This window comes from Anser brachyrhynchus (assembly GCF_964034855.1).
Source record: "Anser brachyrhynchus genome assembly, chromosome: 7".
Lineage (NCBI taxonomy): Eukaryota > Metazoa > Chordata > Aves > Anseriformes > Anatidae > Anser > Anser brachyrhynchus.
Window position 1 is genome coordinate 32,151,775 of NC_137701.1, and position 21,225 is coordinate 32,172,999.

Sequence of the window (21,225 nt, forward strand, 5' to 3'; positions counted from 1 at the left end):
ACAGCTAATTAAATCTGCTTGGACATTATCTTTGTGGACAGAAACAGTGTTCAGGTCCTCCCTTTCCTTAAAAATCTCGATTGTACGATTTACAGTCAAGACTGAAATGTAGTGACTTACCTGCAAAAATTCAAGGACAAGCCATAACAAACAAAACAAAACAAGAAAACAGCAAAACAAAAAAAAAAAAAATCAAAATAATTTGGTCATTAGGACTTCTCATTTTTTATTTCAAAATGATGGACTGTAGATTAATTACTATTTACATGGTAGTACTGGGGTTTTCTGATCTTTCACACCAGCACAAAGTGAGCAGGCACGTGGCTGAGGATTCTTATAGGAACAATGACTGTGTTTGGGGTAATTGGCAATCTCAGAGTCCTTGACAGAGGTGACATTGCTGGTGGCTCTCTTCTCTTTGCATAAGAAGCAGCTGACCTCACTGAACACGCAGTAGATACATTGCTGTGACACAAGAGGCCTCATTCATTAACAGGATAAGCAGTACCAAACCATGACCTTCATAAAATTATTCTTATTCCAGAATAAGGGTTTTATTAAGTGCTTTCATCTTCATCTTCTCCACATGTTTTTGAACCTTCTCTCTGAGCCTGTTGTTTTGGGGTTGAAAACGTTCATCTGGATGGCGTTGTGTGACTCTGCAAGAAGTTTAAAAGGTCATTTGTACTTAAAATAGCCAGGGAAGCTACTTAGCAGTGCTGACAAAAACAAAGGAAGAGACACACAATTTCTCTCCTTTTTATAGTGACCACAAAGGATATTTCATTATTTATGCAGAACTGGAGAGTGAAACTGTGGAAAGAGCATTCAACTTTTGGCCTGGTCATTTAGGAAATTTAACCATCTGATAGGTAAACACATACTAGGCTGAGTTTCTACATTTTATCTATGAAGGAACATATATGCTGTAATGACCAGAACAAGAGAATCCATGTGAAAAACTGATTTCCCTTAGGGATAAAATGCAGAAACTGCTGTGGAGGAGCAGTTGGATGTCATCCAGTGAAACACCACCCCATCAGGAACAAAGAAGAACCTTCAGTGACAAAATAAAGGATTTGGACTTCACTGTTTGCTAATAGATTTTTGTTTCTAACTTTAAAAGGCCAAACAAATGGTGAAGCTTTCAACAAATTTAGCTGGCAGCAGAAACTGAAAGTAGACCAACCCAAACCTGCTAACAGTTTTTCTTCTTCCCCATGTCCTCAGTCCTATTGGTAATCAGGGCTTGGAGGCTGATTCCATATGAATATCCCCAGTCTGCCCCTTCCCAGGGCCACCTTCTGTTCTCTAGCGGCCGTTCTCAGACACCAGCACAGCCAACTTTTATTAGGTTGGAGTTTATTTTAACCTTTGAGCTATTTCCAGAGTCCCATCCTTAAGCAGAATTGCACTTTTCATACAAATTCTTTTATTTTTGCTATCAGACCATAACTTTGTTTTCTAAAAGTAGAACACAGACACTATTACATACACAGAAGTGTGATCATGCTAGTAGAAAACAGTAACAATGACACCAGAAAGCAAGTGAGGTGGTGCAGATATGTCCTATTAGATGTAACAAATGCTCCATAACTGGAGTTTATGAACTTCAACTAAAGTAGATGATTTAGAGTTAGCCAAAATGGACTGAAATGAACACCTGAAATGTAGATACCTAGAAGTGTTTAATATAGAAAAGTATTTTCAACTTAGAAGAAAACATCTAAAAGAATGAAACTTATGGTTATAAAACTGCTTACGTAGAAAAAGCACCATCCAACACTGTATGACTGCAGAGAAAGAGTGACTTTAGTTACATGAGCTACTCCAAATCCCCACATTTTGACAAGCAGGGTGTCATAAAATGATAAAAGCAGCACTGAGTCAGACACGTGTTTGTACAGCAAATTATTTTCAATCAATGCTGTAATAATCACAATACAGCAATCAATGTTTTGTCAGAGACCTCATAATACTTAGCACCGTTTTAAAGTTTAATGAATGATAGAGTTGCAGAAAATTTGAACACCAGTCATTTCCCTCTAAAATTAAATAAAAAAGACGTACAAATCTCTTGGTGGCTCTGAGAATTTCAGGCTGTTATACACATCCTGACTAGCTAGGTGTCTAATTATCATCATTACCACTTTAAAGAGATGGCAACTGTTGGACAGAAAGGTTAATTCATGTGTTCAAAGCCACACCAGGTATCTGGGAAAACTCTGGGTTAGAACTCAGCACGTTCTCCCGTGTTGTTCTTCTGCAATCACTTACCTCACCCACAGTGCCTACTGCTCAAGTCCATTGCCCTCAGCGTCCCACCTACCAGCTGATACCTCCCTGCATCCTTCCTGTGACATCACATACCTCCAAGTTTCACACAGAGCACCCACTTCTACTTCCAGCCCCACAGAACTGCTGGGCAGCCTTGCACGCTCTTCTAAAACCATGGTGGTAATTATCAGCCCCCTTAAAGATCCATTTGTCCCTCACAGCTTTCCTCGTCCTTAGGTCTCTCAAAGTTTCCATGCTGAGCTGCAAACTGAGGACATCAGCGTGACAACACTGGAGGCAAGCGGCAGAATCGGGCCCTTAGAGTGATGACTTTATAACACTTTAAGGAGCAGGTGATTCCCTGTTTCTGAATGCAAATTGTTTTACACGCTGTGCTGTGTGTCTAAAACAAAATGCTCATTGGTAGTGGTGTGAAGCTTGGACAGCAGAGCACACGTGAACAATTCTTAGAAAGAGCCTGAGAAAAAAGCACCATGCAAGCACCATGCCAGGGAGAAATTCTAAGGGATCATTCATTACCATGAATGAGTAACGCTGAATTTATTCACCACTGCCAGCATTACTAAACATCTAACCAGAAGGGTCACTGGGAAGCTACTGGTCCCAGAACATTGAATAGCTCTGTGAAGGCAAAGGGGACTGCCTCCAGTGCTAGATGACATTGATAAAACTGAAGTCAGAGACATCCAGGCTAACATGTCGCATTCACAGCTGTTTTAAGTCCAATCCAGAGATCATATTTGCAGCACAAGATATAATATGTGAGACTTCTGCTTTGCTTGAAGTGCCAGATCTGCATCTGATGCAATAATGGAGCCCCTGGAGCATCTCTGTATGACTTTCTACATAATTCTGAAGGAGCTGCTTCTCTTCAGATTCCTTCCCGTTCCTCTCCCCTAATTTCATATTACACTTACCTTTCTTCTTTTGCAGATTTCATTTTGCCTTCTTCTGGGAATGCCTGCCCAATCTGTGGGAATTCAGCTCTCAGCATCTCTGGAGTAAGAATCACTTTGAACTCCATTTCATCTGTCCCACTAAAGTCAGGAAGATGAAGAACAATCAGGTTTTATTCTTTTAAAATTATTTTTTAGCCAACAAAACCAAAAATATATCTTATGCGAGAGAGACTTTGTGCTCTTGCCTTTGAGAATCTCTCAGAAGATGTTTAGACACATCCATGCAAGCATTTAAGACTTAATCACACTGAACACAAGAGAGGAGAAACTTACTGCTCAATTACGTTCTCTCTGTCTCTCTCAGGCAAGTCATACAGCATTGGTGGTACATCTCTTGGAAGCATATCTGAACTGTAAGGATCTCTGTGATGGAAATGCAATTTAGGATGAGCAGAGTAACTGCAGCCAATAGTTATATTATGAAGCTTCACAGTAGTAGCTATAGTTACAGAGAAGATGATGTAATTTTAAATATTCCTGGAAAAAAGATGAGTACACCAGAAACTAATGTGGTACGGGGGAACATGAGCCTGAGAGATGCTGGCTACCATTGGTGCAGGTGTCCACATGTTAAACATTTTACTGTTCATACTTCTGCCAGACAGAGTTTGTACCTCCCAAAGTCTTCTGGCACTGAAGCAAAATGCATTCAGGGCAGATGTCACTGGAAGTCTAGAGTAAAACGTCCTTTCCAGGGCTAGGTATTTCCTCTAGCGATATTGTTCTTAACTCACCCTCCAAGGAGAGTGATTTTGGATTAATGAGCAGTAAATAATTCCACCCATATGCCCAGAATTATCTGTGGGACTAGTTATTGGTCATGTAGTTAAAGACAGCAGAAAGGGGTACAGGTTAGAGGCACCGTCTATTCAATTTATTTCTTACCTAGATGTTGTACTCGCCAACATGGGAGTGTTCGAAAAGATGGAATACACCACTGGTAAGAATTGCCTCCAGTCCATCACTCCACAAATCACTTCCTGAAATTATAAGTGCTACAACTATCAGATGTCTAACACATAATGCAGTGGGGAGAGAAACTTGCAGGACAGAGCATCTGACTTCTTGGTTAAGAATTGAGTCTGGAGAGCTGCAGTTCTCCTTATTTAAATGATGCTTCCTCCACTGCAAGGTCATGAAAATACAACTGAGCTAAAAGAAGGAAAGAGCAGAGAAATACTTCAGAGATGAATAAAAGATACGGATAAAGCCTAATAACAGGTTATTCTGACCCACATACTGGTTATTTAGGTGCATACATAACTTTTATTTGAAAGTGTTTTCTATCTAGGATGACTCTTCATTTTCCTTCATCAATCCTTGGAGCAAATTCTCAGCAAGAACACACCCAAGGCAGGTACTCGTACAATAAACCCAAAAGGCCATACCTTGTGATGCAGAAATTTCTTTTGTGTGACTGGAATACTGGATCCTTCGGGGCATTCCTTGGTAAAGGTGTATTTTGGAAGAGGACAGAGATGATATTCAATATTTGTTTCAGAATAAGCTAAAGGAGGTAAGACTGGAAATAATCCTGGAGAGGGGTTCTAAAAACAAAAGATTATTTTAGAAAATCATTCTGAGCACCCCAAAGAATTGATGAAAATTCAGGCCTTACAGTTAACGTACTCTCCCCAAACTCACATGTTTGTTTCATCTTGACTCTTTTGTTCAATGTAACCCTTCATCTCCTGACTCTCCCCACACTGCAGACCCATAATTTGCCTGGCTTATCCATGCTCTCTGCTGTCCAAAATACTGGAATTTAGGTGTTGTTTGCAAGTATGGAAGAAAAAAAAACTTTGATCCCTCCAAAATCCAATGCTGGTTCTCTGAACAGTTCAGAAACCAAGGAAGGGAACTGGCCTTGCCATAGTGGAAGTCTGCAAGCATTTTATCATCTATTTCACTGTGCTAGCATTTGCTTCTGCCTTCAGTTTAATGCTGTGTAGCACGGAATCAGGCTGTGCCTGGCTCTTACACTGACACGACAGAGGGATGAAAGAGATGCACAGAGGATCTCATCAGTAAGTCCAGTGGAGTCCTAGCCCCATGCAGTGGGAACAAGTCTATCCTACATACATTGCGCCAAGACCACCAGAGCAGCACACTGGGCTCTGGGCCATTTCAGCTAACTAATGCTGAAAGACTGAGCCACCCAACTCAGGCCCTGCACCATGCTGGCATGGAGACGCTGTCTGTACCCACACACAGCACTTCACTGAGCTAAGAGCTGTCTCTGCCTGCTCAGAGTCACCAACGGACCTCCAGGCTGTGCTGCACTGTGCGGGAAATACCTTCTATAGTTGGTGCCAAGTAGCACGATCTACATGAAAATTAAGTAACTGAAAGTCTTCCAACACACCTGGTTGTGATTTTTTTGAATCCCTGTGCCTAGTAACTAGGAAATGTGGCTTAGGATGTAATGAGAACTACTGGAAACTGTAAGGCAGCAGGATGCAATGTAAGCAAAGAGCTTGACTTCACTTTCCTCACTCTACTTAAGGATTAGGCAGAACTGCAGTTCCCCAGCTGAAGAAGAGACTATATCTGTCCTACTTACCTGGGCTAGAGCAGGAGGTTATAGAAGGACTGAGATGCCAAGTCTGTGGCTTTTTTTTTTCCTAACATGCAACCGGGGAAACAAATCAAGAAGAACGGAGGGGCCCCAAGGTGTTTCAGGGAATCCTGGAATCAGTCAGAATTTGTGGAGTGTGGGACTGAAAGGGAAGACTCCAGTTCTCTGCCATCACTGGCAACTTTGCCTTATCATCCCTCTCCTAAACTGATCCAAATTCCACCTTAAAGTGTGTTCCTCTCTGTGGGATGAGCTCTGAGGCTCCTACATACCAAGGCTTTCAACTTGAAGGACGCTCTGGCAGATAGCTTTATTTACCAATCTGAGTAACAGAACTGCCCACCAATAAACTCCCTTTCCCCTCTTTTCTTAGGTTCTTTGTGGAAGTCAACTTCTACTTACAAAAATGCGAAGTGGGTTGCTCTCTGTAGGGTAGACTAAAGCTTGGGGAGGAACCAGTTTTAAGAGGCTGACATGTCTTTCTGCCACTTCTTCTGGGGATGGTTTGTCAAAATCCATCCTGTGGGAGACCAGGTCAAGCTGCCCCTCAGGAGAAGGAACTACTTGAACCAACTCATCCTTGAAAAACACAGATATCAAAGGTTTTCAGAATGTAGCGAGCATTTTGTTATAAAATGTTGGGAAAGAATTAATCAAATAATTGTAGAAATGTAGGGGTGGGAGTGACTTCAGCAAAGGGAGTTTGTATTTGAGATTACTCGTTACCTGGGCACCCTGCCTCAGCGGCCGGCAAAGTTTTCGAGGTTTGTAACTTGTGGCTGCATGGTGCGTACAAAATGGCTGATAACCCGTAATGCTGAAATGCCGAGAAACCTAAGTGCAAAGGAAAAAGACATTCTGCAGGAGTTGACAGTAATCACTTCTGATAAACTCACATATGGTATGGAACATCCCAGTTTTATCACAGACATCACATCTCTGTGGTAGAGGATACTTGGATTGCTATTCTGGAACGTAGTATATGATCAAAACTTTGAGAAGTTTACAAGGACAAGCTGAATGAGTGTATAAAGTTTCCATTCTTGCTTTTCTGTGAAAGATCATGGATTTAAAAGCTTTTTTAGATCAAGTATACTAAACTTAATGGGGTTGAGAAAGACTGTATTAAGTAATAAAACTAACACTGACAGATGAAGCAAAGACACTAACAGAAAGATTGTTATACCACCTGAAAGAAAAAAAAACGAAGAGGAAATTGAGCCAAAATCTGCATTGATTTGAACCTGAGGAAATATTTTTGCTTTGATAGAGTGCTGAATGCGATCTTTTGCTACTCAAAAATTTGAAAGAAAAGTCTTTAGAGGTCAGGAGAAGAAAAAGATCTGTACTTATAAGTTGAAAAAACAGTACTATGTATTTCAAGGAGGAGATGTTTCCATTTCCTAAGCAGGAATGTAGGAACTAAGTATACAGAACTGGACCCCAAATAAACAAAAAATTTCAATTACTTTCTAAAAAGAAGGACACTAACAATGGATGGTATTTTTGCTGTCTAAAATCGAAGGAAAGGCTGTGTCACAGAGGGCTTGCAGTATCCTTGCTCATAGATGCATCTTGTTGCTTGAGACATAATATTTGCAGCTGAGACAATTCATCTGTGTCTGAAGAGGAGAATTGCTGACTACAGGCTTGCCACTTACAGAAACCGGTGAGATTTGTTTTTAATAAGGCTGTGTGATTAGCATGCGTTTATTAAGACAACTTTTCTACTGGGCTGCACACTGGGACCACAGAATCAGGCACAAAATGTTTAACTGGACTGTGGAAAGAAAGAAACATGATACAGCTGAGGGAGTTGTACTGACTCACCTTCAAGTCGTAAAAGGGAAGAGCACGTCTGATTTTCACATCTACAGGTTTGATAGGAACGAGGCCAAGAGCATCAGGTTCCTGGAAGAATACAGTATTTAAAACCCAGTAATATGGTGGGCATTTTGTTTTGTATTGGCAGCAATCCATCAGCATGGCTACTTGAAAACATATGGAAATAATTATGCAAACATTTAAATATTTTTCCTGTCTTTTCTAGGACTTTAGCATTTCAGTCACTTTTTAATTTATTTTCCTGTGCAAAATCATGGATTTTAACTTTGGTCATTAATGTATTACACATAATTTTAGAATGCAATCAAGAGAATGTAAACATTTTAACTGCTTTTAAGTGCTTAGCAGCACTCTCAATAAACCTGAAGTCCTGAATTAAGTTGTTGGAACTCCAGAACACCAGTCACATTGTAAAGTATAAAAAAACAAAACAATATGGGTTCTGGGGCCAATGTTTTCAACAAAATTTTATCTTGACTGTTGGCCACCATTTTAATTACTATACCTACCAAATCGCGGCACAATTCAAGGGAACTGTAAGAGGGGAATTCAAAAGGCAATGTACGATCTTCAGATATGCTGGAAGAAATGCCCTTATATTCTCCACTCTTCTCTGTTTTGCTGAAACACCTGTTTCCTGTCAAGAATGGAAAGCAAATACTAAGATTTTGTAATGTAATTTAATTCACTGCTTCAAAAATAGAATCAAGACACAAAACATATTTAACATCTTCCTTATACAGGATGTGTCAATTCATTTTAATATGGAAAATAAGGTACTATTTTCTAAAGTTTTTAAATACCCCATCTACAAGACAGCATACTGGGAAATAAAGAGTGCCCACTTGCAGAGGCAGGAGAGGGCCTGATATAGAAAGCTGTCAAACTGCATGTGTATGAGGTGGTATGAAATAAACACAAATCCTCTTCTGTGCCTAGAATAGCCAACTGCGACTCCCATCCAAGGCCAGTTACGTTCCATAACTGTTAAAGAACAAGTGACTTTTCCAGACAAGCACTGTCATTTCAACATAAATAAAAGTAATTGCTTGAAAGCACTTGTGTGAGAAAACAAGAAGGAGGAACACTCACAGTATTGGGCACTTGGCTATGTATCTCACAATTCTTTGTCTCGTTTCACTGAGTTCAGATACCTTGCTTTTATCACACTTCATATAGCTGCCTGGGTTCCATCTGATCTGCTTACCTACTCGTCTGTTTCTCATGTAATCCCACCTGCCCTTTCCTTGTTTCTCAGCCCTGTAAGTAGCTGCCCTATTATTAAGTTGCTAAGTTGCAAGGTTCCTAAGAAGAGTATCACATTTTTAAAATATGGTAGATGATGTGCATGAAAAATAGATATATTTTGACTACAGCTATGTCCACCTTGTCATGCTCCTCTTTTTTTGCTTGAAGACTCCTTTGTAGGGACTTTCTTTAAGTGTCTATCATATACAGGCATGCACCTGACAAACCACAGTACAACCTGAATTATCAATAATTCATTGCCAGACTATCAACCTGTTCTTCTGCTCCTTACCAGATGCAGAGCCTTCCTCTACTACTCTGGCTTCTCTTGTTAGCCCACGGAACAGATGCAGTAAACGATTTAGTCGACTCTGAATCACAATCTGAAGGAATGATTTTAAATTTTCAAGTTTAATACTAAGTTTAACATTCTAAGATTTACACTCATAGAAATACACATACATTACAACAGTATTTATTCTACAAAGCTCACTCATACATCTATTTCAGAATTTTTGCTATAGTTTTCTGTAGGGATAAAATGGGGAAGAAAAGATTTTGAATGGATTTCAACTCCACCGTGACACTACGCATTGAAAACAGATCAGCCGTTTGTTTAGCCTTACAGTTTAATTAGACTTTTTCACTAGATCCTAATCCTTCAGCTGTGTCTATTGGCATACATAGACTTAACAATAGGTAAACAGTCAGCTGATCATGGCCATATGAATACTTGTGGCTCTGTGAAAGAGAATATGTAGTAACACTGACTGAAATTTGCCTAGTGCTATTTATCGCAGGGTAACAATGAAGAATCCCGAGTTCAAATACCAGAAGGAACCATTTGGCCACCTCCTTATTTGCACAATACGCATTTCATCTCAAGGCATTTATATGGAGCCTAATACTGCGGGCTGTGGTAAAGAACAGATTTGAGAAGAATACCTGAAGTGGGCACTGGGAAAGCAGGAAGTTTATGTATTGCTTACTGCATTTATATTTACTTAGAGATGAACAGTAGAAATGCAAGTTAATACTTAAACTCAATGGAACAAGTGATTTTATTGACTTAGTCTTTAACTTCCAGGCTGGGAGGGATCTTAGGAGACCTCTAGTCCAATCTCCTGCTCCAGGCAAGGTCAGCTATGAGATCAGACCAGGTTGCTCAGGGCTTTATTCAGTCTGGTCTCAAAAGCATTAAGGGATGTACACTGCACAAACTCTCTGGACAATCTGCTCCAACAATTGTCCTCATAGTGAAAAAGGTTTTCTTTACACACAGACTATAGCTCTCTTACTGGAATTTGTGTCCATTGTTTCCTGTGTTCCCCTCATCTTTCTTGTACTAGGGTTCCAAAATTGAACATTATATTCTATATGCATTTTGAAATCTTTTCGTTCAAAAGTATTTTGTACATTAAAAAAACTAAATTCTTCTGCATTTGCTTAGTATTGATTGTTTAAAAAAATTACTCCAGCTCCTTATTTCCTGGTAAAGCAGGGACACATTTATCAAACTGTCAAATCCCTGGCTAGCTGAGAAGACCGTTACGTGCTATTTTACATGTTCTTTTGTGCTGTTTCCAAGGTGACATACCATCACACTGTATTCTAGTTGTTCACATTACCTTGTATGCTGCTTGTTGGAATTTCCTCAACGCCCTGTTTCTGTTGTCCCAAGGGTCGTTACGGAGCAAGTTGAATGTGGGATGGACATTCGGATGCTGCACGGTATTAAAAAAAAGTACCCCTTTTAAAACTAGTCAATGGAGGAATTTTCTCCAGCCCAAGCTATTCCTTGGCCAGAATCCCTCTGTTATTTCCCAACACTAAAATTAAATCAAGTAAAAATGTTCAAGTTGAATTATTTCATTCCATGTCCATGTCACCCTACTGGCATTTAAACAGAAGTCTTCTCTGCAGGGCTTAACGGGAGGTAATCACCAAAAATCTGCAGATGCAATATAGGAAATGGAGAGGTAACGTAGCATAGTCTGCACCCATACATAAACGACAGCCACATACTATGGCAGAAGTCCAATAAACGGGCAGCCAGTGGAGAGAATGGACTAGGTCTCTGCTGAGCGTACACTTCAGCTTGCACAAATGTGAAGCTGGAATAAGTGCAAGGGCTCAAACCAGAGGCTCAGCAAATTCAGTATCCTCTCTCCAATAACAGCTGACAGCATAGACCTACAGCAGGGTGAAAGACCAGGGTAAACTTACAGTGATAATTCCCCAGATTCCCAACATCTAACAATCTCTGGCTTTGGACATACTTGAGAAAGGGGTGATGTCTCTATATTTAATGACTTGAATTGTCTGAATGCACTCTGAACACAAGTAAATCTCTTTCTTGATGCATTTATCTCTCCAGTTTTAAACTGATGTGACAGAAAAATGTAGCACTAGAAGGGACTCCAGCGGCCCCACGGTACAGTTCTTCACAGGAGGGCAGATACTCAACCAAAATGTAGATTAGGAAGGTCCTCAACTCCGCACAACCCCATGCCACACTCACCATACAATATTCAATGCTTTAGAACAGGCACAAAAGTACAGGAAAAGACCGACTACCACAGCTATGATGTTCCTCAAGAAAAAAGCAGCAAGGATCCCTTGCGTTGCTAACAGCCAGTGTTCCTTCAGTAGCAGGCTATTTATTAAACAAAGCTTCCAATAATCCTAGGAAACGGATCCTGGGAATTACCCCACACCACAGAGAAAGACAAAAACCCTAATTACCAGAAAGGTTCCTGTCAATCAGACCTGCAAGGTAAAGTTTGCAAGTCTTGTGATTTGCTTAATCTAACACTTAGGCATGAGAAAGCTACTCCTGAGAGAGCTTTCAGGAACAAGCAATATGAATCTCAGGTTAGGCCTCTACATTTCCACTTGTCTCTCATATTAGAAGGTCAGAACATCAGAAGATGAGCTGTGCATGCAGCTCATTGCTGGTTCTACTGTAGTAAAAAGAGAAGTAAGACACCGATACAGAAATGGCCATATTAGGAGAAAAAACATTCAGTGACAAATAGTTGTGGTTGTTTGTTAGCTTAGCAGGTGATAACAACATATAAACAAACCTGTTCAACAGTCCGGATAACACGTCTGGAAGAAATTTCTACTTCGTTCCTTTGAAACTCCTTTTCTATGATAGGATCTCCTCTTTGAATCTAATTTGTCACCAGGAAGAACAAGCACATTAGTTCAAAGCATTCAGTGATTTTTTTTCCCTTATTTATGATTAGCGGAAATTCACTTACAGTGTGCCTATTCTGGAGGTACGTTGCAAAACAGACTTCACCCCCTTCTAGGGAATGATTATTGCAACCTTTAGCAAGTCAAACAAAGTAAAATAACGTTCTTTTAGGTCTGAGTTTAATTCTGATCCCTGTCCTAACAACACACAGATTGCTTTACCTAGGCAGAACCAGTAAGAGAGGGATTACAAAATCAACCACATAAGTCACCACTTGAACAGCTCTATCCAGGTGACAGCACTACAAAAATTTCCTGCAGCTTTCCTACATTTTGTGAACATCTCCATCATGGTTTCTAATGACGCCTGCTCTTTAATCTGTTCATGTGTGCAACAGTTTACTACTGCTTTCACTTCACTTTTCTGAGACTCTCTCAAAGCGTTCAGGCATACTGGATGAATACTAGTGCTTCTTCTCATTATGCTTCTTCCACCGCGCTCCTCATAACCTATTGTTTCATTCCCAGGGTACAACTATGTCTTTAACCTTGGCATTATTATGAGAAGTGAAATTCACATGATTTTGATGGACTGAAGAGTTGGTTAAGACAATGAAAGATTGACCAGTTAAAGGTCTCCAGGACACTCAGTCCCAGGCTGTAAAACACAGTGGTCAGTTGAACAAATGATGGAGGAATAATAAATACTTTGTGAGGCCTAAAGGCACTCACGGTGAACAAACTGACAGCACAAGCAAAGGCACACCTCTGTCAGAAAGTCACGGGGACAACTGTGAAATCACCCCAAAACCTCCACAGACAAAAGCTGGCCAACAGGTAATTAAATATTTCTAGACAAGGTGAATATACATCTAATTCAATGATACACCAATCTCACATTCTAGATCGTTGGTTTTGTTACTTATTTCCTCCTTTGTTAGTATTAAAAATAATGTTTGAATTAATTCATGCCTAATTTAGTGTATAAATTAAGCCTTGACCTATTTATAAATAAAGTGACTCCCATAAACAATGCCTTAGAAGTCAGTAGGATGTCAGAATCTACTTGAATATCCAGCAGGCAGGATAAGAGGGACACACCCAATCTATCTTTGAGGGCTGTGCCACATGGGGGTAAATATTTTATGCCATTGCCTTTTGCAGCTGTCACCTCTACAAAAGACCACCTGCAGTCTGGGGTGACTGGAGGAAACCAAAAAGAGTGAGGGTGAAAGCACAGAAGAACCTGCTGAATTATCCTCCCATGGCTCTGCAGGAGATCCCTGACTGGGTTTAGCCCTTTGATCGTGAGCTGTTCGAGAGGTACAGAATAAACAGAACGTTGGATGCAGCCACAGTGCTGACAGGATTGCTGCAATGCTGCACTGTGATGTAGCTGGGTGGAAATCTACCAGGTTGAGCAATACCTGTTGTAACAGGTATCTATTTACATTTCCATTAATAACCTAACCTTCTCTCTGTCTACCTCCCGGATAAAACTGCCTCGAAAAAGTGATGCAGAGAAATAAAGATGTAACTGTAGAAACAAGTCCAGCTAGCACAGGTGTATATCAGTGTTAAGAAAAACTGAAGGCATAGAGGTTGATACAGTTCTCTAGTGCACTGCGTATAATATGAAAGTATAAGCTTGATTTTAAGTTTATAGAAAAAAATGAGCAAAGGCTAACCTTGTACCACTCTTCTTCCCTCTGCCGGTTTTCAATAACCTCTTTCTTAAATTCCACAGAGACTGGATCTTTGCCTTTATGAACTTGCCTGTATTTACAGTAGAGGCAAGAAAATGCTTTACTTAATGTACAGTTTGTTATATTTAAAGGTTAATAGACTGATTCTCCTCTTCCTAAGGTGTCTAGGAGTCCATAATATTCAGCATAAGAGCAGTTCAGACAATTGCAAATGAAACCACAGTATGCTTACACATGATTATGTGCTCTGCTTTACACCATTTGATGTATGTCTGCAATTCTGTTCACTCCATTGCACGTTTTAGCCTTGATTTATTGACAACCGTGACAAAAACTCCCTTTACCTTTAGGTGGGATAGAATACATGTGGTTGGATGAACAAAGTTTTCAGCAGGTTTCTTTCTGAATGCAACTACCATGCAATCAAAAACCTCACTGGGTACACTCAGATTGCTCTCAGGCAGAAGGGAAAAAAAATCAAAGTAAAACAAAAGTATCTTAACTGTAAAAGAATCCCATCAGGACATGAAATAGCAGCTTTATGCACCAGTGAATATTGCATATATCATTCACAGAGGCCTCAGCTAAGCAAACCTCCGTGTTGCTAATATGGTTAATTAACACTCACCACTTCAGATGATTTGCTTCCTCTTCCTGAATATTTTGTTTGACTTTCAGTTCAAATATGGCTTCCTTCATCTGTCTTGTTTTTATCCCTTCATCGCCTTGGCAAAGGGCTGCAAGAATATCAGAAAGACATATCATACCACAAACTAGATTGAATTTTTAATTGGAAAATAACACCCACGGTGATAACTGAACTCATTAATCCATAAAGCTAAGGTGAATTTCTTACAGAAACCACAATCATGTCACTTCAGCAATTCTGAAGCTGAGTTTCTCAAGAGAAACCTACAAATATTGATAAGATTGAGTTTACGCTGCTTAATTATGTTACCTTCTTTCAAGTTCCTAATCTTCATTTTGCCTGGTTCCTGATTCAAAACAGTGGCTACAGCATACGGATTTGACAGATCTGTGGGGAATCTGAGGTTCTGGTATTCAATTTCCTAAGAGATAGGAAGAAAGAAGTGAAAAAGATTTGCAGCCCAGAAAAGTACTTGTGATTGTTCTCTCTTCACACCCTTACTTTTTGAATAGGCCGGGATCGTGGCTGGCTGAACTGAAGTCTTCTCCACAGCACTGACTTTCCTGCAGACACTGCTTTTCTCTGTGGACGACTTTGTTGTTTTTCAAATCGTTCATTTCTAGGTGTCAGAAGGAAAGACATTGTTCTTCTAAGTACTCTGTAAATTGTATATAATTGTAGTACATGTATATGTATCCCTTCTAGATATAAAAGAAGATTGGAAATTCTTTTCACAATTTTAAAGTGGAACCAAACTTTCTAAATTTGCTAACTTCTTAGTTCACAAAAAATAGGTACAGCCCAAAAGACCTTATTGCTCAAAAAACTGTACCTTGCAAGGCCTTAACAATAAGAATAAGGTAGATCAGACATAAGCTGAGGATGTTCAATACCTCTTTAAGAATACTTAATATCATTATTTATTTCGGTACACACAGAGGACGTGCACTCTGAACAAATGATGTAAGAGAGTAGGTATGTGTATTAACACGAATAAAACTAGTACATTTTATGTCACCATAGATAGAAATGCTTAAAATGATTACAGCAAAATTGCATAAAATCCTATTACACACGCATTTTTTAGAACTGGACAAAAACATCCAAAGAACAGTCAGCCACACATACATTAGACCCCGATGGGGTGTTGATGTTCCTGTGAATACGCATATATAGGGCTTTGAGTGGAACTGTGAAATCCACAATTGCATTTTCATTTGTGCTGTTCCATACTCGAGTGGGGAATATTTCACAGTAACTTCCACTTTCCCATCGCCTGGAATGATTCCTGTGATTAGAGAAGAGAAACAGTAAGAATCCATCTAACGTGGGCCCACTTAAGCATGCTGAATTGGATTCTGGACCACATTTCTTAAGCAATATTACTGTCTGAATAACAGTAGGCCTCAAAAAAAAATTCAGGTCTCAAAGTATCTTTCCAGAAAGACCAGTTACCAGATAATGGGAGATATTTTACAATAGCAAAGAGATTTAACAGTAAGAATATTTCCTACTGTTGTGAAAACGACTGGCTTTTTATATGCAATAGTTCTTCACTTACATCTGCTGGTCTCAATTCTCTGGCACATCCTGCTCTCTCAAGCAAAGCATTATAGATGTATTTCTCTGCATTCTCCCAAGTTTGGGGAATTGCCTGGACTTGGTGCATTAGCTGTCTCTACTTGGTCTTATTTCCTTATCACCTATTCCATGGTTTTACCAAACCACTTCAACCACCCTTCATATCCCTAAAAATCAGGGCAACCCCAGGACACAGGTCCTGATACTCCTCGGCTTTTCTGTACAGGTAGTAACAAAACTGAAGAGGGCTTTTTTTTTTCTCCCCAGAACAACTCATCTGGGGAAGTAGGACCCTACCTTTTCTGAAAGTCCAACCTAAAACATTTTTACCTTTATTACAGAAGAAGGGGAATGCAATTCTTAAGGGAAATCTGACATGTCAGGCCAAATTCATATCATTCTACATAGAGGAGTAACAGCAACTTTTACTACCATGTGTAAGTAACCAAAAGTTTAAATTTCAGTGTCACAAATGGCAGTGACAGATTTATGAAGGTTTTCACTTATTTAAATCTTTATGTATCTGTGTGGAATTGACCAGAGTGCTTAAGTGAATTACACAGCCGGGTCTCACTCACCTACACATTTGTCAGATCAGCTGGGCTCTGACATGCTTCTGCTGGCACCTGGCAAATGTCACAATGATAGCAACTGACCTGCAAATAGTTATGTCTGCCTTAAGACAGAGCCCTCAACAGCATTAGGCATGAAAATAGCTTATCATCTTGTAGCCAAAATTCCCTATGTAAAGCCCATACACAGAATTCTTGACAGAATCTAATATCCACTGCTGTAACTCATTAATGAGGCAGGAGCCAGGTAGCCCCTGGGGAAAGGTGTGATAAAGGTGTGAATGCTGGACTATACCTTACTGCCTCTCTCCTTTCCAAAGGCTGCACCAGCAAAGAGAGCAGACAAAGACTGGAAGGACTGCTTGGGAAATCCCATATTTTGCAGAGATCTACAGTTGGGCATTAGAGGAGAAATCCACCAGCCACAGAAGGCTATTTGCCACAAAGCTGCATATAATCAATATTCGTCAGCCTGTGTTTACCTGGAAGCACTCTGAGGCAAAGGCTTTATCTTTCTACACACAATTCTGTGCAGCACTGAGTACACTGTCATGAGTAAGTACACTCAATAAATACAGATTTAGCATGTAGAATGTTAAATAAATGCAATTTACCAAATGTTGGCTGGACGGTGAAGGCTCTGTGAGACTGAATAAAATCAATGTGGAATTCAAAATCTATTGGGCAGCTGCACTGCAGTGGGATGACATACTCCTTACTGAAAAGGGAGAAACAAAGAAAAAATAATGAAACTACAGGCAATCACCAATTACAGGCTGGAAAATTATGTTAGATACAACATGCCTTGAATATATCTGTGCCAGAGAGATGGCTTATGTATTAATGTGAAAATAGTCATTTCCCATTGCTTCAAAGCAGCAAAATACTTCAGACCTTTCACTCAATACGGAAATGCGACCTACATCTTGATATGACAGCTGGGTATTTTACATCTTGACTTACTTTCTCCAACGCCTACAAAATCTGATTACAGAAAAATTCATCAAATTTCCTTTTCAGAAGTTATTTATGTGCATCCTCACATTCTTGTAAACTTCAGTATCTAGCAAGCACAAACAATCCAAATTAGAGCAACATAAGTACAGAACTAGAAATCCACCTCATCCCACAGCTCTCCTTGTGGAAGAGGATGAAAGAAGACTCTGTGCAGTCTTCAAAAGCGTTGAATACTCCAGCACATCGGAATGACTGGACTTTATCCACCACAGAAATCATCAAGCCACAGCCTGATTTTCATAAAAGCCTTTTATGTCTCACACTGGTTGTGTGAGTGTACTCAGCACACACCTTTTCAAACTGCCTTGCTTTTGTATGTATCCTTTTCCACGTACCAAACCAAAACACAAAAGCATTGACATAAGGCCATCCACCATCCTACAGATCAAGACCAATTTACCCAGGCTTATTTCTGTTTTCTGTAAACTGTCTGACTGAAATCCTATCCTGCTGATTAGTAAAGAATGCATATTATACACAGTGTTCCTTTGGAAGCACATTTTGAAATGCGTAGGGAAATGAACAATAGCAAAGTCTTTTTTCTCTGCCTTAATATGACTTGTTCATGAAGAAGATGCAACAGCAGACTGGGGAAGCAACTTATTTTAACGTATAGTGCAGCTCATACAGCAGACAAAATGCCTTAAAAACACAACAGTTGTGCTATCTGTTGCCTTATGGACCTTTTGTGCTTAAGGGGAAAGCTGGGTGGTAGGATACGGATATACGCTTGTGGAAGTAAAAGGGATTTTTTTCATTGACCTCAGTGGGCTATGGATCGAGCCCATAGTCCCTTGGGTTCTGTACAGCACCAAGTATTTCAGAGACATTTCATATTTATGGAAGTTCGTAATAGCCTAATGATGAAGCATACTAGTAAAAATTAAAGTTTGAAACCATCAGTTTTCTCTTCATGTTGTCCCAAACTCTTCCAAATTCCCCCAGGAGCATCTCTGAGCATCCCTGTTGTGCTGGAAACTTTTCCTATTGTTTAAAATTGCATTCTGTACTCTGCTTAATCTCTTCTGTTTTCTAAGAAAATTCTGTACACTTTCACAATTGTTAAAAAATGGAACAAAAACTGAATCACATCATGCCTAGAAGTACCCAGCAAGTTAGGAGTCAAATTCATTTCTGTGAGAAAGCTGTAGCTTCACTTCTCATGGATTCACTAGAGTTTAATAGATATGGGAGATTAGAAAAGCAAGTAAACAAAAGACACAAATGTTTATTGTACAATGATGGGCTCATTTTTACTACAGATTTTTGCAGTTTTCTCTAATGTGTCTTGTCTATTCACATTTCTAAGCTTCAGTAAAATTCAAGGGTTACTTTTAACTCTCAAAGCCAAACCTAGCTGACATCCAGTTCCTAGAATTCACTTAAATCTTTACACTAGCATGAATCATCATAATTATACAGTCAACATACAACAGAACTAGACAGTAATCAACAGGTTCTCCCTTCTCCTTAACAATTACTACTTATTTGTGCATGAGAACAGTCAGTGCTACATCTATGCAAGAGACAGAGCAAGACCAAGTCTTTGCTATTCAGAACTCCACATCAGATCACTTTAAATATTCTTAATCAGAAGAAGCAAGTCTAGTGATGGATTGATCTCTGGACGTGGGTTAGCCATTTGCTATCACTAACTTACACCTACCACTGCCAGCTCACACCTTCATTTTCAGAACCCTTCTTGACAGGAGGATCTATTCACTTTGGATTTACTGATGCTTAAAAGACATAGTACTTGGGAGCATACAGATTACGAACAGCAGCTAGTATACAGCCATATTTCTTCACCATACGATAAGTGAAGTGAATCAGCACCAATTTAGACCAGCTGAAACCCTTCCACCTGTGTATATGTTTAGTTTGTATAGCATCTGTTTTCCTGTGAAGGTGCGCCTGGAACAGTTTATACACAGAACTGTTTTGCAGTCCAGGTGGTAGCTGACTTCCTTAGAGTTTCCAAGACTTTATGATGTACAAATAGAGGAAAGTGAGATTCTTCAGGTTTTATGCATGTCCCATAAAAATGGACAAACGTACGTCCTTAACTCACCTCTGACCAACTGATACATCAGACATATTTATAAACGATGGAAATTCCACAACATTCACAGCAGGGTAAGCATGCACAGGAACAAGTAATGTATCTTCTCCCTAAAAAAAAAGTTTAAATATTTATTTGTTGTAATGAATAAATGTTACACAAAGTAAAAGGTTCTGTAGGGGTTGGTCAGTAAGTGGGCATGAAATGCATCCAATATCATCACTGTGGCTCCTTATGACATTGACATTCTGCTTGTTGCAGTATCCCTCTGACTTTCCATACTTTCAGTAACTATCTAGAGCACCTCCAACACTGCTCAGCTAAGCCATTACATCAGTGTGGCACAAAGACTGATTTACCAGCAAAGTATAACAGAATAATAAAGATATTCTACCCACAACTCTGGGATATTACAGGGAAAAAAAATAGATGCTTAAACCCAAGTACTCAAATCCAGGCTTACTGGGAGAAAACATGGGGCTCTAGGTGATTAACTGTACATTTACTTTATCATTATCATCATGTCCTAACAGTTGTTCCATTTCATTACAAATTTAAGAGTATTTTCTCACAATAAATGCTCACCTGACAGTGAATTCGGATGCAGTCATAGTAATAGCGCCACTCATCAGGACAGAAATCAACAGTAACAACGTATGACAAGCCAGGGACAAGCCGATGCTAGAAAATGACACGAAATAAAATAGAAGACATGTAAAAGCTGCCTATATGCACACAGAAACAGTGCTGCACGCAAACAGCAGTGTGAAGGCTTTCTGACACTTACAGTTTTGTTGTATTTGATCTGAAAATACTTTGTCTGGGGTGGTATGATGTGAAGGTTTATTACATCACCAGAAATATTTATCAGCTTCTGTAGAACAAAAGAAAACCAAAAACATGTCATAATGTAAGAGGGCAATTGGAAACACATAGCCAAGAAGGTGTATTAAACATGGAAGTAATCATTTCAACTTCAGTAGAAAAAAATCTCAGTATGCTCTGAATTTAAAAAGAAAACTACTTAAACCTTGCATCCTGCATTTTTATTCTTTGGAACCAAGTCATAAGTCCTTAGTTAGAAAGAACTACATCTTATTTTTTACATGAAACCCCCTGAAATCTGCAAGACTAATTGCTAAAGATGATGCTACTGTTGAATCAAATTCTGGTGCTGTTTTGCTTAGGAACAAAAAAAGCCCAAAAGCATTTTTTTGTTCCTTTGCAACAATCTATTGACTTCTCTTTTGCAGAGGTCTGAGACAACAGAAATGATTTAATACAAGGTTTTGTTCTGGATCACAAAGTAACAAACCTTTGGACTGTGACCATTCAGCCTGCTAAGTCTCCTGCATCATGGAATCATTTAGGTTGGAAAAGACCTTTAGGATCATCACGTCCAACCACTCACCTAACACCACAAAGCCTACCAATAAACCATGTTACCAAGTGCCACACCCACGCACCTCTTAAATACCTCCAGGGATGGCAACTCTACCTCTAGCCAGG

General features: G+C 39.5%; 1 protein-coding gene across 9 annotated transcripts in view; it reads right to left on the reverse strand.

Annotated features, from left to right (window-relative positions):
- The window catches only part of CFAP221 (cilia and flagella associated protein 221), a 42,608-nt gene that overhangs the window by 15,664 nt on the left and 5,719 nt on the right, over positions 1 to 21,225 (reverse strand). For 5 of the 9 annotated variants that reach the window (XM_080600207.1, XM_080600204.1, XM_080600206.1 and 2 more), the window contains 21 exons: positions 20,504 to 20,590; positions 20,302 to 20,397; positions 19,726 to 19,826; positions 17,252 to 17,355; positions 15,613 to 15,772; positions 14,986 to 15,142; positions 14,794 to 14,905; positions 14,464 to 14,572; positions 13,818 to 13,905; positions 12,015 to 12,104; positions 10,557 to 10,652; positions 9,221 to 9,311; positions 8,190 to 8,317; positions 7,666 to 7,746; positions 6,562 to 6,669; positions 6,238 to 6,414; positions 4,646 to 4,804; positions 4,143 to 4,237; positions 3,531 to 3,620; positions 3,216 to 3,335; positions 205 to 659 (listed from right to left, as the gene is read on the reverse strand). In XM_080600207.1, coding sequence (XP_080456333.1) covers positions 536 to 659; positions 3,216 to 3,335; positions 3,531 to 3,620; positions 4,143 to 4,237; positions 4,646 to 4,804; positions 6,238 to 6,414; positions 6,562 to 6,669; positions 7,666 to 7,746; positions 8,190 to 8,317; positions 9,221 to 9,311; positions 10,557 to 10,652; positions 12,015 to 12,104; positions 13,818 to 13,905; positions 14,464 to 14,572; positions 14,794 to 14,905; positions 14,986 to 15,142; positions 15,613 to 15,772; positions 17,252 to 17,355; positions 19,726 to 19,826; positions 20,302 to 20,397; positions 20,504 to 20,590 — 2,373 coding nt within the window. In that variant the 3' untranslated portion in view covers positions 205 to 535. Of the gene's footprint in view, positions 1 to 204; positions 660 to 3,215; positions 3,336 to 3,530; positions 3,621 to 4,142; positions 4,238 to 4,645; positions 4,805 to 6,237; positions 6,415 to 6,561; positions 6,670 to 7,665; positions 7,747 to 8,189; positions 8,318 to 9,220; positions 9,312 to 10,556; positions 10,653 to 12,014; positions 12,105 to 13,817; positions 13,906 to 14,463; positions 14,573 to 14,793; positions 14,906 to 14,985; positions 15,143 to 15,612; positions 15,773 to 17,251; positions 17,356 to 19,725; positions 19,827 to 20,301; positions 20,398 to 20,503; positions 20,591 to 21,225 lie in introns of those variants that run through there. The other 4 variants (XM_080600209.1, XM_080600208.1, XR_013953730.1 and 1 more) reach the window with 2 other exon arrangements.